The sequence below is a fragment of the Vombatus ursinus genome, unplaced genomic scaffold (assembly GCF_900497805.2).
Source record: "Vombatus ursinus unplaced genomic scaffold, bare-nosed wombat genome assembly UNPS02011767.1, whole genome shotgun sequence".
Lineage (NCBI taxonomy): Eukaryota > Metazoa > Chordata > Mammalia > Diprotodontia > Vombatidae > Vombatus > Vombatus ursinus.
This window is the reverse complement of record NW_020951545.1, coordinates 723,643-738,705: the sequence shown is the minus strand read 5'-3', so window position 1 is coordinate 738,705 and position 15,063 is coordinate 723,643. Positions and strand designations below refer to the sequence as shown.

The 15,063-nt window shown below is 35.0% G+C and overlaps 1 protein-coding gene across 1 annotated transcript in view; it reads right to left on the bottom strand.

Annotated features, from left to right (window-relative positions):
- RAD54B (RAD54 homolog B) overlaps positions 1 to 15,063 on the bottom strand; it is a 128,063-nt gene that overhangs the window by 40,599 nt on the left and 72,401 nt on the right. The window contains exon 4 of the mRNA XM_027856979.1: positions 8,635 to 8,829. Coding sequence (XP_027712780.1) covers positions 8,635 to 8,829 — 195 coding nt within the window. The remainder of the gene's footprint in view (positions 1 to 8,634; positions 8,830 to 15,063) is intronic.

Here is a 15,063-nt window from a genome sequence, read left to right as displayed (position 1 = left end):
TATCAAAAGTGAAAAGGGTGGATGCACAAACAACAAAGATGAACTTTAGGCAATTGTTAGGAACTATTTTGCTCAAGTAGAAGCCAACAAAACTGATAATCTAAATAAAATGGGTGAATATTTACAAAAACATAAAGTGCTCAGATTAACAGAATAGAAAAAAGAAATTCCTTCTATGACATAAATATGGTTTTGATCCCTAAACCAGAGAGCAAAAACAGAAAAAGAAAACTACAGACCAGTTTCCTTAATGACTACTGATGCAAAAATTTTATATAAAATACTAGCTAAGAGACCACAGCAATATATTACAAAGATCATACACTATAACTAGGTAGGATTTACACCAGGAATCAGGATTGGTTCAATATTAGGAAAACTATTGGCATAACTGGGCATAAGAATTTCTTGCTTGCTTTGGAAGATCACATACTCACATACTCTAATTTTTTATTTGTCTTGAAATTAAGGAAAGAACACTAGGTTTTAAATCACAAGACTTGAGTTTTAAATCCAGCTCAACTACTTACTACTTGTATAAGCCTTGGGTCTAGATCATTCATAAAATGAACGGATTATTTTAGGTGATCATTAATGTCCACCCAACTCTAAATCCAATGAATAGCTATGAATTCCCTTTTTAGTCTTGGGTACAATATTATGATATCCAACAGAGTCGAGTTTCAATAGCAAGGTGAATGACCACTTGCCAAGAATGTTAGAATTTTTCAGCTTTGTATTCTTTGTACTTAATACAATGTATTGCACACAGTAGCTACTTAATAACTGTTTGTTGAACTAAATGATAGTATTCTAAGTCACTAAATTACAGCTTACATAGTATCTTAATTTAGAACAAAATCTTAATACTTATCATGTCTTATAATGACATCCTGCTAAATAAGTCTATCAGTTGTAAGCAACTCAAGGGCACAAAAAATACAAAAACTAACTAAATTCTATTGGTCTCCCCACCAATCTTCTACCCTTCCTGATTCATAATGTTAATTCTTTATTTGGTTAATATTTAATAGTTTGTTTACTAAACCAGCAAAAGTCTTCAGTTCTATTATTTCTCCACTACAAACTTTGTCCCACAACATGAAGGGGTGAATATGACCCCAGAGTACAACAAGATTCCAGAGATATTAGGAAACAACAGAAAGACCTCTACACTATATTCAGAAATGTCTGACATCACTAGCAGATGCTGGTAGGACGTTGTCCTATCTATTCTTTGACACCAATAAGTATAGCTAGGTTAGGAACAATTTTATTCAACTTTAGGGAGATATGCTCAAAGATATTACAAGGAAATTAGGAATGACTGATAAATTATACTATTGGAAATTTCCAGTTCACAGAGGTACATACATCATTAAAAAATTTCCTTGAGATAGTAATTAAAATAGGACCTTCTGGAAGGTGCTCTGGAAATTTATACAGGAAAGAAAGAAAAATATTTCACTGAACAACTTTCTGCAAAGTCAGTATAGCAGTAGAGGCTGATCTAACTGAACAAGCACTTGTAAAAACACTGACTTGAGTGACTGTGGAGGAACTGTGGAGTATATAAAAGGATGAAAAATCATCCCATTTCTCAAGAATCCTGTAATATCATTGTAGAGACAAAAGAATAATTTAAGTCAGTATGTTAAACAACTATTTAACTACAGCCAAGCCATTTCCATTGCTTGGCGATTCTTCTATTCATCTCTCAGTCTATTCTCTACAATACCTGTCTCTTTCTTTTTGGCTTTTTCAAGTTTCTTATTCTACCATTATAAAACATACTCTCAACAAAAACTCAGCATCGAACTTGACTGAGAAAACTGAAGCCATTCAACATGGTCTCTCTCATATTTCCCCCTCTCCACCTCCAAATTTCCTTTGTATTTTCACCCTACCTCTATGTCTTTATCCCTTGTATCTGAGGATGAGCTTTCCCTTCTTCTTGCCAAAGTCAAACCTCTCTAACTTGATCTCTTCATCTCCTTCCTCTGCTGGGACTCCTGCTTCATCAATTATATTGTTTTTCTTGCATCTTCATCTCTCTCTCTCTAAAGAATTATTTTCTGATGCCTATAAACACAATCATTAATCATACACACAAAAAATTCCCCTTCGTGCTATCAAACTACCTATCTACTCTTTCAAGAAGTCTGGCAGTGAATGAAACAACACTATGTCCACTGCCTCTACATCCTCTTAGCCTAGCTACACTTCCATCCCATCCAATTAGACATTTATCTGAAAATTCCTCTTTTCAAAGTCACCCTCCTAATCACAAATGGACTTCTCTCAGTCTCCATCCTGCTTTACCTTTCTGTTAAATATTACACTCTTATCAAATCACTCTTTCTTGAAACTCTTTCCTCCTTTGAGTTTTATAACACTACATTCTCCTGGTTGTGTTACTATTTTTCTGACAGTTTTCTCTTAAAACTATGCTGGCTGTTCTACCAATGCAAAGTGTAGGCATTCCCCAAGATTCTCAACTCTCTCTTTCTTCCCTCTCTAATCTGAGTGATCTAATCTAATTCCATGACTACAACTATTATCCTCTCCATGCAGATGACTCATGAATCTCTATTTCTAGCTACACCTTCCTCTGAGATATAGTACCACACTTACAACTGCTGACTATTAGACATTTCTATCTGGATGGCTAGCTGACAGTTTGAACTCCATAAGTCTAGAGTTGCACTCCTCATTCTCCTTCTGAAACTAACTCTTCCTTAGTTACTTTACTATTTTTGTTAATATCACAATTCTCTCAGTCACTTGTTCTTGATACTTTTAGAGATCTTTTATTTCTCTTTCTCCCTTAACCCAGATATTTAGTCCTCAAGTACAATAAATTTTACATTCAATGCCTCTAATGTCCATCCCATTCCTTCCTTTCTATTCTCACCACTGACACAACCTTTTCATTTCCTCTTGCCTAAATAATTTACAATGGCCATTCCCTAATAGTTTGCCCATACTAAATAATCTATCCTACACACCACTGCCCAATTAATCTTTCTAATGCAAAGTTATTATCATATCATCCCCTGCTTCACACTTTCAATAGTTTGTAATTGCCTATCTGAAAATCCAACAAAATCCTCAGCCTGGCTTATAGGGCCCTCTATATCATGAAACCAATCTATCATTCCAACCTTGTCTCCCTCTATTACCCTACAAGAAGAGCTTAGCAGCCAAAAAAATACAAAGAGATGTATGAAATCAGTGACAAAGTGAGACAAGGGTATGGAACCATGTGCTAAATGTGGATCATAGGCAGCCAAGTAGAATGTATCATCCTACTATATGAAAAGGTGGAAGACCTACCTTAAATAAACTAAGCCATGCTCAGGGACAACCAGTAACTAGTTGATCCATGAGCTTAACAAACAGGCAAAGCAAATGGGCAATTTGCCATCACAGTTAAGTACAAGAGTTATCTAAGAAAACAAAGGAATTGGATCTTGCTTTCAATCAAGTACAGTGACTAAGAAGAATTCTACAGTCACTTACAGAGAGTGTATTAAGTTTGTGTTTCTGCCAGTATTAAGTAACATCTGTGTATACACAACATTCTAGGTGGCCTTTGTCCTGAAAGCGAAGACTGGAAGAATCTTATTTCTTTTCTCTAGGTTAGAAGGGAAAATTAAATATTCCTTTTTTAAGAATGAAAGATGTGGCTCAGTTAAATTTAACATAGGTTTTTAAAAAATCGATGTAACAAAAGTTCACGGTTTCACATATGATACTTTTTTCTGTTCCTTGTATGTTGAAATGTTCTTATTTACTGCTGTTTTTTAAGCTCTTAACAAAAAAAATTAAATTAAGGGAGAAACAATGAAGAAAAATACGAATAAGCGGAGAGGAATTCTCACCTGCATCAAAAGGTAGATAAGAGAAATACTTAGACTTCAACAAAGAATTTAACACGATTCCTCAAGCTAACCTTAAAGGCAATATGGAGAGATCTATGTTAGATGACAAAACAGGCAAATTTAGAACTGGTTGAGTGACTGGACCCAAAAAATAGTCATTAATTTGTTGATGTCACTTTGGAGGGATTTCTCTTGCGTAATGCATAATGGATCTATCCTTTGTACTATACTTCTCCACATCTTTTTTTTTATTAATTTATTTTGATTTATCAACAATCGCTTCCATATGCTTTTGAGTTTAAAATTTTTTCCCCCTTTCTCCTTACCCCCCTCCCCAAGACGGTGTACAATCTGATATAGGCTATACATATACATTTCTATTAAACATATTTTCACATTAGTGATGTTGTAAGTAAAAATTAGAACCAATAGGAGGAACCACCAGAAAGAGGAAACAAAATTCAACAGAAGAGAAAAAAAAATAGCAAAAAGTACGCTTCGATCTGCATTCAAATTCCATAGTTCTTGGATGTGGATAGCATTTTCCATCACAAGGCCTTTGGAGATGTCTTAGATTCTTGTACTGCTGGGAAGGGTTAAGTTTATCAATATTAGTCATCGCACAATGTGGCTGTTATTGTGTACAATGTTCTCCTGGTTCTGTTCATTTCACTCAGCATAAATTCATTCAAGTCTTTCCAGGTTTTTCTGAAGTCAGCCTGTTCATCATTTCTTAGAGCACAATAGTGTTCCATTACATTCATATACCACAACTTGCTCAGCCATTCCCCAAGTGATGGGCACCCCTTCAATTTCCAATTCTTTGCCACCACAAAAAGAGCTGCTATAAATATTTTTGCACATGTAGGTCCTTTTCCCATTTGTGTGATCACTTTGGGATATAGCCCAAAGGGTATGCACATTTTTATAGCCCTTTGGGCATAGTTCCAAATTGCTCTCCAAAATGGTTGGATCATTTCACAACTCCACCAACAATGCATTAGTGTTCCAATTTTCCCACATCTTCTCCAACATTTATCATTTTCCTGTTTTGTCATGTTGGCCAATCTGATAGGTGTGATGTGGTACCTCAGAGTTGTTTTAATTTGCATTTCTCTAATCAATAGTGATTTAGAGCATTTTTTCATAAGACTATAGATGGCTTTAATTTCTTCATCTGAAAACTGCCTGTTTATATCCTTTGACCATTTATCAATTGGGGAATGACTAGTATTCTTATAAATTTGACTTAATTCTCTATATATTCTAGAAATGAGGCCCTTATCAGAGAGACTGGTTGTAAAAATTCTTTCCCAATTTTCTACCTTCCTTCTAATCTTAGTTGCATTGGCTGTGTTTGTGCAAAAACTTTTCAATTTAATGTAATCAAAGTTATCCATTTTGCTTTTTGTAATGTTTTCTATCTCCTGTTTGGTCATGAATTCTTCTGTTCTCCACAGATCTGATAGGTAGACTATTCCTTGCTCCCCGAGTTTGCTTATAGTATCAGCATTTATATCTAAATCATGAACCCAATTTGACTTTATTTTGGTATATGGTGTGAGATTTTGGTCTATGCCTAGTTTCTACCATACTCTTTTCCAGTTTTCCCAGCAACTTTTTTCAAAGAGTAGATTCTTATCCCAGAAGCTGGGATCTTTGGGTTTATCAAATCATAGATTATTATAGTCATTGACGACTGTGTCGTGCATATTTAATCTATTCCACTGATCCACCACTCTATTTCTTAGCCAGTACCAAGCAGTTTTGATGATTGCTGCCTTATAATACAATTTAAGATCTGGAATGGCTAGGCCACCTTCCCCTGCATTTCTTTTCATTAGTTCCTTTGATATTCTGGACCTTTCGTTCTTCCAAATGAATCTTGTTATTATTTTTTCTAACTCTACAAAATAATTTTTTGGTAGTTTGATTGGTATGACACTGAATAAGTAAATTAGCTTAGGGAGTCTACTCATGAGCCACTGATGTTTTTCCAATTATTTAGATCTGACTTTATTTGTGTGAAAAGTGTTTTATAATTGTGTTCATACAGTTCCTGGGTTTGTTTCTCACATCTTTATTAATGGTATGTATGAGGCCTATCTTCTCATCTTTCCCCCCAACTTGACAGTAAGCTCTCCACAAGCTGAAACTGGCTACATTTGATTTCATCAGATCATGAAACTGTCATCTTTACTCAGTGATGGATGTCTTATTCTTACCAATGTAGTCACGGCATGAGTACAGGGTCATTTAAAAAAATATTTAAATCTGTTGCAAAGACTATGACTTAATCATCTTTTTGCTGCCCGTAGCATGCAGCAGAGTACCTGGTACATATAAGGTATTCAATTAATAAATGTAAAATTGAATTGAAAATGTGGATAATTGAAAGGCAGGTAGGTGGCACAGAGGACAGATAGCTGGGCCTGGAGTCAGGAAGAAGCAAGTTCAAATCCAACCTCAAACTACCAGCAGTGTGACCTTGGGCAAATCCTGTAATCTTTTTTGCCTCAGTTTCCTCAAATGTAAAATGGGAATAACAATAGAACCTATCTTCCAGGGTTGTTGTGAGGATCAAATGCAATAATATTTGTAAAGTGTTTAGTACAATGCCTGGCACATAGTAGGTATCATATAAGTGCTTCTTCTCATTGTTGTTACTGTTGTTACTGAAGTCCCCTATCCCTATGTAACTTTTAAAGTTGCTAATTCCTGTTGAATATTAGCCTCTGAGGGACTTCAAGCTTTAGATATTTCATTCATAATATTTCTGGTGTGTGTACAAGGAGTTATAAGCTACATAACAGGCACTTTATAAATGTTCACTGGATTGATTTATTCACCTAAATCATTGGCATTTAAGAAGAATGAGACATTGAATTTCATAGGAAGGACATGAATATTAGCAACAACCATTATTTCCTAGCTCGTTTTTTCAAAATAATTTTTCTTTATGTAAAGAGAAACTTATTTCCATCAAAAACATGGTCTTCTACCATCCTCCTCCTGTGTACCATGGCTTAAATATGAATGAAATAAATTAGTACTCAAATGAATCTCCAAAAATGGCAACAAAATAAATGTCTTAAATCTCAGACAAATGGCAACAGAGAAGCCTACTTGCTTCCATATTCCTTCTGGGAATAAAAATCAACAATAGACAAAGGCTACCTATATTCAGTTATTTTGAGTCTTGACATCCCCACTCACAGGTGAAAGCTTTATTTTTATCAGTCTCAAACAGAATGTTGGGGTACAGAACAAAAATTATAGACCAGATGAGATACTGATAAAGTCAGTTATGTATTTTGATCATCTGTGATATTACTGTAAGAAGTATACCCCTTCATATGAAACCTTAAAAACAGATCAAAATATTTAATATTATTAAGTTGAATATATTGTGACATTTTTGCTTATTATATCCCAGAACATTTTAGAAGACCTGTATTTTCTAAAAGACTATATAAGTGGACTATATTATAGAGATACATATGAATATAAGAAAAGGAGCCCTGAAAAATCCACATAGGTGAACCATACATTAGTGCTCTACATGAGTAAAACTAGGCTGGAAGTACTTCTTTTAGATTCCCTCAACCAATAGTGATGCCAAAAACCTGAAGATCCTGAAAGAGGAAGATGATGATAACACTACTAAAGCCAGGCCCCTCAAGAAAAAGGAATAAAACTGAAGTTTTAAGCATATTACCATGCCATGGCCATTTTGTGCTTTGAGTCACATTTCTACACTGATCTGCTTAGATATATCCAGAGATGTGCTAGTAAATGTTTAACAACTGGCTCTCCAAAAATGAAGGATACACTTTTAAGTTTAATTTGCATTATTAACACTTTCTCCATCACTGTCTTAAGTCTAGACAATCAATAAAATAATAAATTAAGCCTTAGTTTGTAGAACATGCCTATTTCCAAGGTATAAAAACTCTCACTAAAAATTTAACAGTTGGCTCTCCTGAGCCATTATGAACTGGCTCCAGCATATCCCTGGACATATGAGGGAAGAGAATAATCATTTATTAAGCACCTACCATGTGTGAAGCGCTATGCTAAACATTTTACTAGTGTTATCTCATTGCACCCTCATTCTCTCAACAATCCTGCAAGGTAGATGCCACTATGATCCCCATTTTGCAGCTGAGAAAACTGAGATAGACAGAAGTTAAGTGACTTGCCAGGTTCAAATAGGGCTGGACACTAAGCCATTTAGTGTCTACATCACGTATGTGTTAATATGAGCACACACGTGTATTTATCTTCCCAGCAAACACCTCAACAATAATGCAAGGGGGCTAAGGAGTGGAAAAGGAAACTACATCTCACCCTCAGCAGAAACAACCAGCAATGGAACATATATCCTTCTAGTATCTATGTTTATGGAATATACTGCAGGAAAAAAAGGTAGAACCAAGGATACTTAAGTACATGTATTATGTTACTTCTGTGCAGAGGGGAACACAGGGCTGCAGTGCAGTATAAACCTCAGATCTAGGAGGACTGGTCACTACCCACTTAAATAAAAGCTGAGCACAGCCTGATTCCTGCTCAAGTGCAGTTCAACAGCCTCCTGCCATCCCTCACTGAGTGGGCAAGAAGAACGGATTCCAAACCATCTAACTGGTACGTGGTAGCAGCACTCAAATCAATGTCAGTCTTTCATCTTGGCAGCAACATACCCTAACTGAAGTTACACTCCCAACATCTCCCCACAGTAAGAGGTTACCTTTTCCAATGTCTCTGCCCTCCAGGTCCTTCAGGGTGAATGACCTTCCGCTCACAATAAGGACAGCATCACCTTCCCACTTCTTGTGCTTCTTCTTTGAAACTTTACGCCAAACAACACTGAAATACTTTGTCCTGTGACCAGGTGCAGCTTCTTTTTCCTCTGACTTGGCTACTTCTGCTGCTGCCACAAGTGCTGGAAACCACAAAAATGCCAAAAGGTTAATGGTACCAGAGATGAATAGTTTAACATCTGAATGAAAGGATTTAGGTAACATTAAAAAGGAAGTCATAAAGTTTTTAAGTTAATAATATGTTGGGGATATTAAGTATGAAAAAAAATTTTGCAATATGTGCATGATGAAATATATCTTGGGATTATGCTTGGAATGGTACTAAGAATCAGAGCATACTCTTGTATCAAGAGAGTACAAAAAAAGAATGTTCTTATTGTCTTATATAAACTCAGCCAAGATTCAATAACCTAATGTCAATATAATCATCAGTGAGAACTTTAAAGACTAGATATTAAAGATAACACTGAAAAATCTTAACTATTATATTACAGAAACAAGTAGTATTATATACTTTAAATAACCCAAAGAAAATCAAGATAAGCAATGCTATCTGAAAGGAAAGTCTCTCTCACTTCTATCAGTATAACACATGTATAAAATACCAATAAGACATCCGACTGATACAGAGCTTTAAAGGTTATATTTTATGCTCACGATAACCCTGTAAAACCAGAAGTGAAAGTATTAACATCCTCATTTACAAACAGGACAATGGAGGCTAAGAGAGGTTATAATTACCAATGTCAGCTGACCAATTAAGTAGTACACTGAACCAAGCTTTCTTCACTTTGTGAAGAGCGAGTGGCCCTTCTGCCACTCAAAGTAAACAAGGAACTATTTCAATTTTTATTAAACTACTCTTGCCTGATGGCTAAGAATTAATCAAACTGGTCCTCTGGACCATGTGAATATCCAGGATCATGTGACAGAAATTTAAAAAACCTAGTCAAATAGAACTTGGCACCGCGGGCAGGTTGGACCTATAGTCAATAAGACCTGAGTTCAAATACTTAATTTCTAGCTGTATAACTCTAGGCAAGTAACTTAACCTCTTTTTACCTAAGGTTTCTCAAATGTAAAGCGGGGATAATAATAGCACCCACCTTACAAGGTTCGTGATGAGGATCAACCAAGGTTGTATTTGTAAAGCAAAGTGCTTATTCTCTTCTTTCCCCTCCCACTCCTTTTCATTTATTTAGAAATTCCCTCCAATAATGCAGATTGCAACTCATCACAACATGGATGACATGGAATAACAAAAAAACTTATTCTTGGAAAAACCTGGCCTTGCATTGAAAACTTTTTTATACACAAGGAACAAAACAGACCCAACCAAGGTAGCTGAAAAAACAAACAAACAAACAAACAAACCATCTCATCCCTACAAATTGTCGGTTCAGATGAAACAGAAATTCTTACAGTAAATATGATTAAGTTTTAAAAAGAAACAACCTATCTATAAAAAGAACTGTTATTTTTCTACAGTTGACCACATCTCCACAATCATATAAGTAACTAAAAGGCACAGAGAATACAATAACGTGATGTGTTTACTGTTCATTGATTAAGTGCTTGATTTGAAAAAGTAAAGCAGCCTTACAAGGCTCTCCTATGTATAAGTTAAAGTCATGTGAGAGCTAGAGCCAAGCAACGATGGAGATGATTTGGTTCAATAATCCTCTGATTATCAGAGGCATAAAAAGGGATATGTCTGCTCACAGGAGATGTTTAAGTCTGTCATGGAGGATATCCTGGGGACGGTGCAAATACAAGAAAGATACCCTATACACCAATAAGGTCTTAGATTGAGAGCTAGAAGATCTAAACCCATCCTCCCCCTACCCCATCCCATTTTGAAGATGAAAAAACTGAGACCCAAAGTTAGATGACTTGCAAATGTTGCCCATGCAGTAAATGGCAGCATCAGGTCCTCTAGACATCCCTGTTTTTGAGTGACATTGTGCTGATTTCATTAAGCTCTAGAATGGTACAAAAGCCTCCTCAGTGAAACACATTCCACTCAAGAGAGACTGATCTAACAATGCACACAGGAAAAAACAAATAAATGGAAAAAAACCCTAAGGCTCAGACTATGACATGTGTCTAGATGAGGAGTCCACTGAATTAGGCTATACATATTCTTGTGTATGTATATATAGATATTTATCTATCTATATTCATATTTACATCTATCTATTTATATTCAATGAGATGATTGAAAATTAGGCTATTTTCCAGATGCAATCAAGTAGCCCCTCTTCTACCTATTCATTTCCAAGCATGTACACATAGACAGCTAGGTAGCTACATATAGATAAAATAATCAATAGGCAAGTTGAAATTTTAAGTGAATGCAAGTAATGATTCTCTTCCTAAAATTAGAACTTTGGACCTCACTTTGCACATATATTAGTAAGTCTTACCCTATACTTATTTGTGTTTATGTCTCATTTATATTGCTAAATTAAAAGTTCCTTGCAGACAGAAACTGCTGTTTTTCTTCTTTACATTTCTAGTGTCTTGCACGATGCTTGCATAAGGTTAATGCTTGATAAATGTTTGCTAAATGAATGAATGAAGTGCATACTCCTTGAATTACAGATAAAAGAAAAGAGTCAGGTTAGCAGATGATTTTTGTACCATGCTTCTTTCTCAAGTACATAAGATATAATTAACAAGAATAAACAGAAATTGTCAGGATCTATAAGGACAAGAAAGGAGGGAAACTAAAGCCTTCTGCAAATTTTTCCCCCCATTTCTAAATCTGCAAGGTATCTCACAGCAGGATTTAAAGAAGCCTATGGGTTTGAAAATAAACAGCATATCTAATCAAATTACAGTACTGGAAGATGAAGACCAATTGAGTAAGGGAACATCAAATAGTCAAATGAAGATCAGTTAAAAGATCTAGGGATAGTTATTTTATAGACAAGAATACCTAGGATAGAAATAATACTTGTCTATTTCCCCAGGAGCAGCCTACCTCATTTCAGAGAGTATCATCATGAGGTACTAAATTTTGTTAAAACTATTTATTTATTTATCTTTAGTTTTCTAATTCACTTCCGTAAGATTTTGAGTTTTTAATTTTCTCTCCCTCACTCTTCTCCCCCCTCCCCAAGATAGCACGCAATAAAGCTCTACTTATACATTCATATTAAGCATATTTTCACATTAGTCGTGATATAAAGAAGAATCAGAACTAATGGGAGGAACCACAAGAAAGAATAAACAAAACAAAACAACAAAAGAAAAGGAGACTAAATAGTATGCTTCCATCTACATTCAGACTCCATAGTTCTTTCTCTGGATGTGGATAGCATTTTCCATCATGAGTCCTTTGAAGTTGTCTTGGATCCTTGCATTTCTAAGAAGAGATGAATCTATCAAAATCAGTCATCACACAGTGGCTGTTACTGCGTACCATGTTCTCCTGGTTCTGCTCATTTCACTCAGCATCAGTTCATATGAGTCTTTTGAGGTTTTTCTCAAATCTGCCTGCTCATTTCTTACAGCACAATAGTATTCCATTACATTCATACACCACAACTTGTTCAGCCATTCCCCAACTGATTGGCATCCTTGTATATGTGGGTCCTTTTCCTGTTTTTATGATATCTTTGGGATACAGACCTAGAAGTGGTATTGCTGGGTCAAAAGATATGCACAATTTTGTAGCCCTTTGAGCATAGTTCCAAATTGTTCTCCAAAACGGTTGGATCAGTTCGAAACTCCACCAATAATGTATTAGTGTTCCAATTTTCTCACATCTTCTCCAACATTTATCATTTTCCTGTTTTGTAATGTTGGCCAATCTGATAGGTGTGATGTGGTACCTCAGAGTTGTTCTGATTTGTATTTCTCTACTCAAAGAGTTATTTAGAACATTTTTTCATATACAGATAGCTTTAATTTCTTCCTCTGAAAAAAGTCTGTTCATATCCTTTGACCATTTATCAATTGGGGAATGACTTGTATTCTTATAAATTTGACTCAGTTCTCTATATATTTTACATATGAGGCCTTTATCAGAGACACTGGCTATAAAAATTGTTTCCCAACTTTCTTCTTCCCTTCTAATCTTGGCTGCATTGACTTTGTTTGTGCAAAAAACTTTTTAATTTAATGTAAAAGTCATCCATTTTGCATTTCATAATGTTCTCTTGTTTGGTCATAAATTCTTCCCTTCTCCATAGATCTGACAGGGAACTATTCCTTGCTCTCCTAGTTTGCTTATAGTATTAGTCTTTATATCTTAATCATGTACTCATTTGACTTTATCTTGGTATAGGGTGTAAGATGTTAGTCTATGCCTAGTTTCTGTCATACTATTTTCCAGTTTTCCCAGAAGTTTTTGTTAAATAGTGAGTTCTTATCCCAGAAGCTGGAGTATTTGGATTTATTAAATAGTAGATTACTATAATCATTGACTATTGTGTCTTGCATACCTAACCTATTCCACTGATCCACCACTCTGTTTCTTAGCCAGTACCAAGTAGTTTTGATGATTGCTGCTTTATAATACAATTTAAGATTTGGTACAGCTAGGCCATGTAAAGTACAAAATTTAAATTATTCTGCCATAGGAACTGTCAAAGACTATACACTAACATAGTTGCAACTAGGTGGGACAGTACACAGAACGTTGGACCTGGAACGTGGAAGATCTGAGCTCAAATCTTTCTCAGACATTTATAAGTTATGTGATTCTATGCAAGTTAATTAAATGCTATGTGCCTCAGTTTCTTCATCTGTAAAATGGAGATAATAATAACACCACTCAGGGCTATTGTGAGGATAAAATAAGATAATATTTGTAAAGCACTAAGCAAAACTAAAAGCTCTATATAAATGTGAGCTATTAAGATTATTAAAAATAAAAACTGCGGCATACATACCAAAAAGATTACAGATTCTTGAAGTAATTTAGTAAGTTTTAGACATTCTTTTTAGCTGGCGTGGGAAGAACAAAGCCCAAAGATTAGTATTAGATGTATGATCTAATACTGAGTTTTAGAGAACTAGACTTTCAGTTCAATGGAAAACTTTCTAAAAAATCAGAACTGTCCCCAAATGGAATGAGACTTCTGACCCAACAAATTCTCCTATATTGGAGGTCAGTGAGGAATAGTTACTGGGCCCCTCACTGGGAAATTGTAAAAAGGATTCATGATTCAAGGAAGAAGATAGACTAGTTCACTAATTCATTTCTAAAGTCCCTTCCAACTCAGACCCTATTGGCAATTTCTATTTGAACACAATATACTTTGATTTGTGTTAGGTTGTTTGATTTTAGTAAAATCAAAATGCCAAATTACAATCTCTGCAGTATATATAAAAAAGCATTCTTTGGCATCGACCACTGTTGAATACTCTTCAGATATTCAGGCCTTTTGATAACTCTAAGCATAACTCTAGTTCAAGGGTTCTTAATTTTTTTGTGTCTTAGATCTCTTAAACAATCTAGTGAAGTACACAGACCCCTTCTCAGAATGTTTTTAAACGCATCAAATAAAATGTATAGGACTGCAAAGGAAATCAATTCTACAAAAATAGCTTTTTAAAAAAAATCCAAGTTCTCAGACCCCAAGTTAAGAACTCCTGCTCTATTTTCAAAGAAAACTAAGCTTTCAATAGCCACATGAAAAATTGCTCTAAATTACTAATAATTAAAGAAATGCAAATTAAAATAACTCTAAGGTACCATCTCACCTCCCTCTGATTGGCCAAAATCATTAAAAAAGAAAATGAAAAAATGTTAGAGGGACTGTAGGAAAACAAGTACACTAATGCAGTGTTGGTGAAACTGTGAACTAGTTCAACCATTCTGGAAAGTAATTTTAACTATACCTGAAAATCTATTGAACTGTGATTACCTTCTGACACAGCAATACCACTACTATGTCTATACCACAAAGAGATCAAAGAAAGAGGAAAAGGACCCAGATGTACAAAAATATCTATAGCAACTCTTTTTGTAGTGGCAAAGAACTGGAAACTGAGGAGATACCCATTAATCATGGAAAAGCTAAATAAATTATAGTACATGAATGTGATGGAATACTATTGTGCTGTAGAAATTATGAAAGGGATAGTTTGAAAAAAAACCTGGGAAGACTTGTGAACTGAATCAAAGTGAAGTGACCAGGAAGAAGAGAACAATTTATACTACAATATTGTAAAGATTATGAACTTTAACAGACTTATTAACTCTGATCAACACAATGACCAAACACAAATCTAAAGAATTCATAATGAAACATACTAGCCACATTCAGATACAGAACTAATGGATTCAGTACAAATAAAAGCAAATTTTCTTTTCTTTCATTCTCTTTATTTTTTCAGAATGG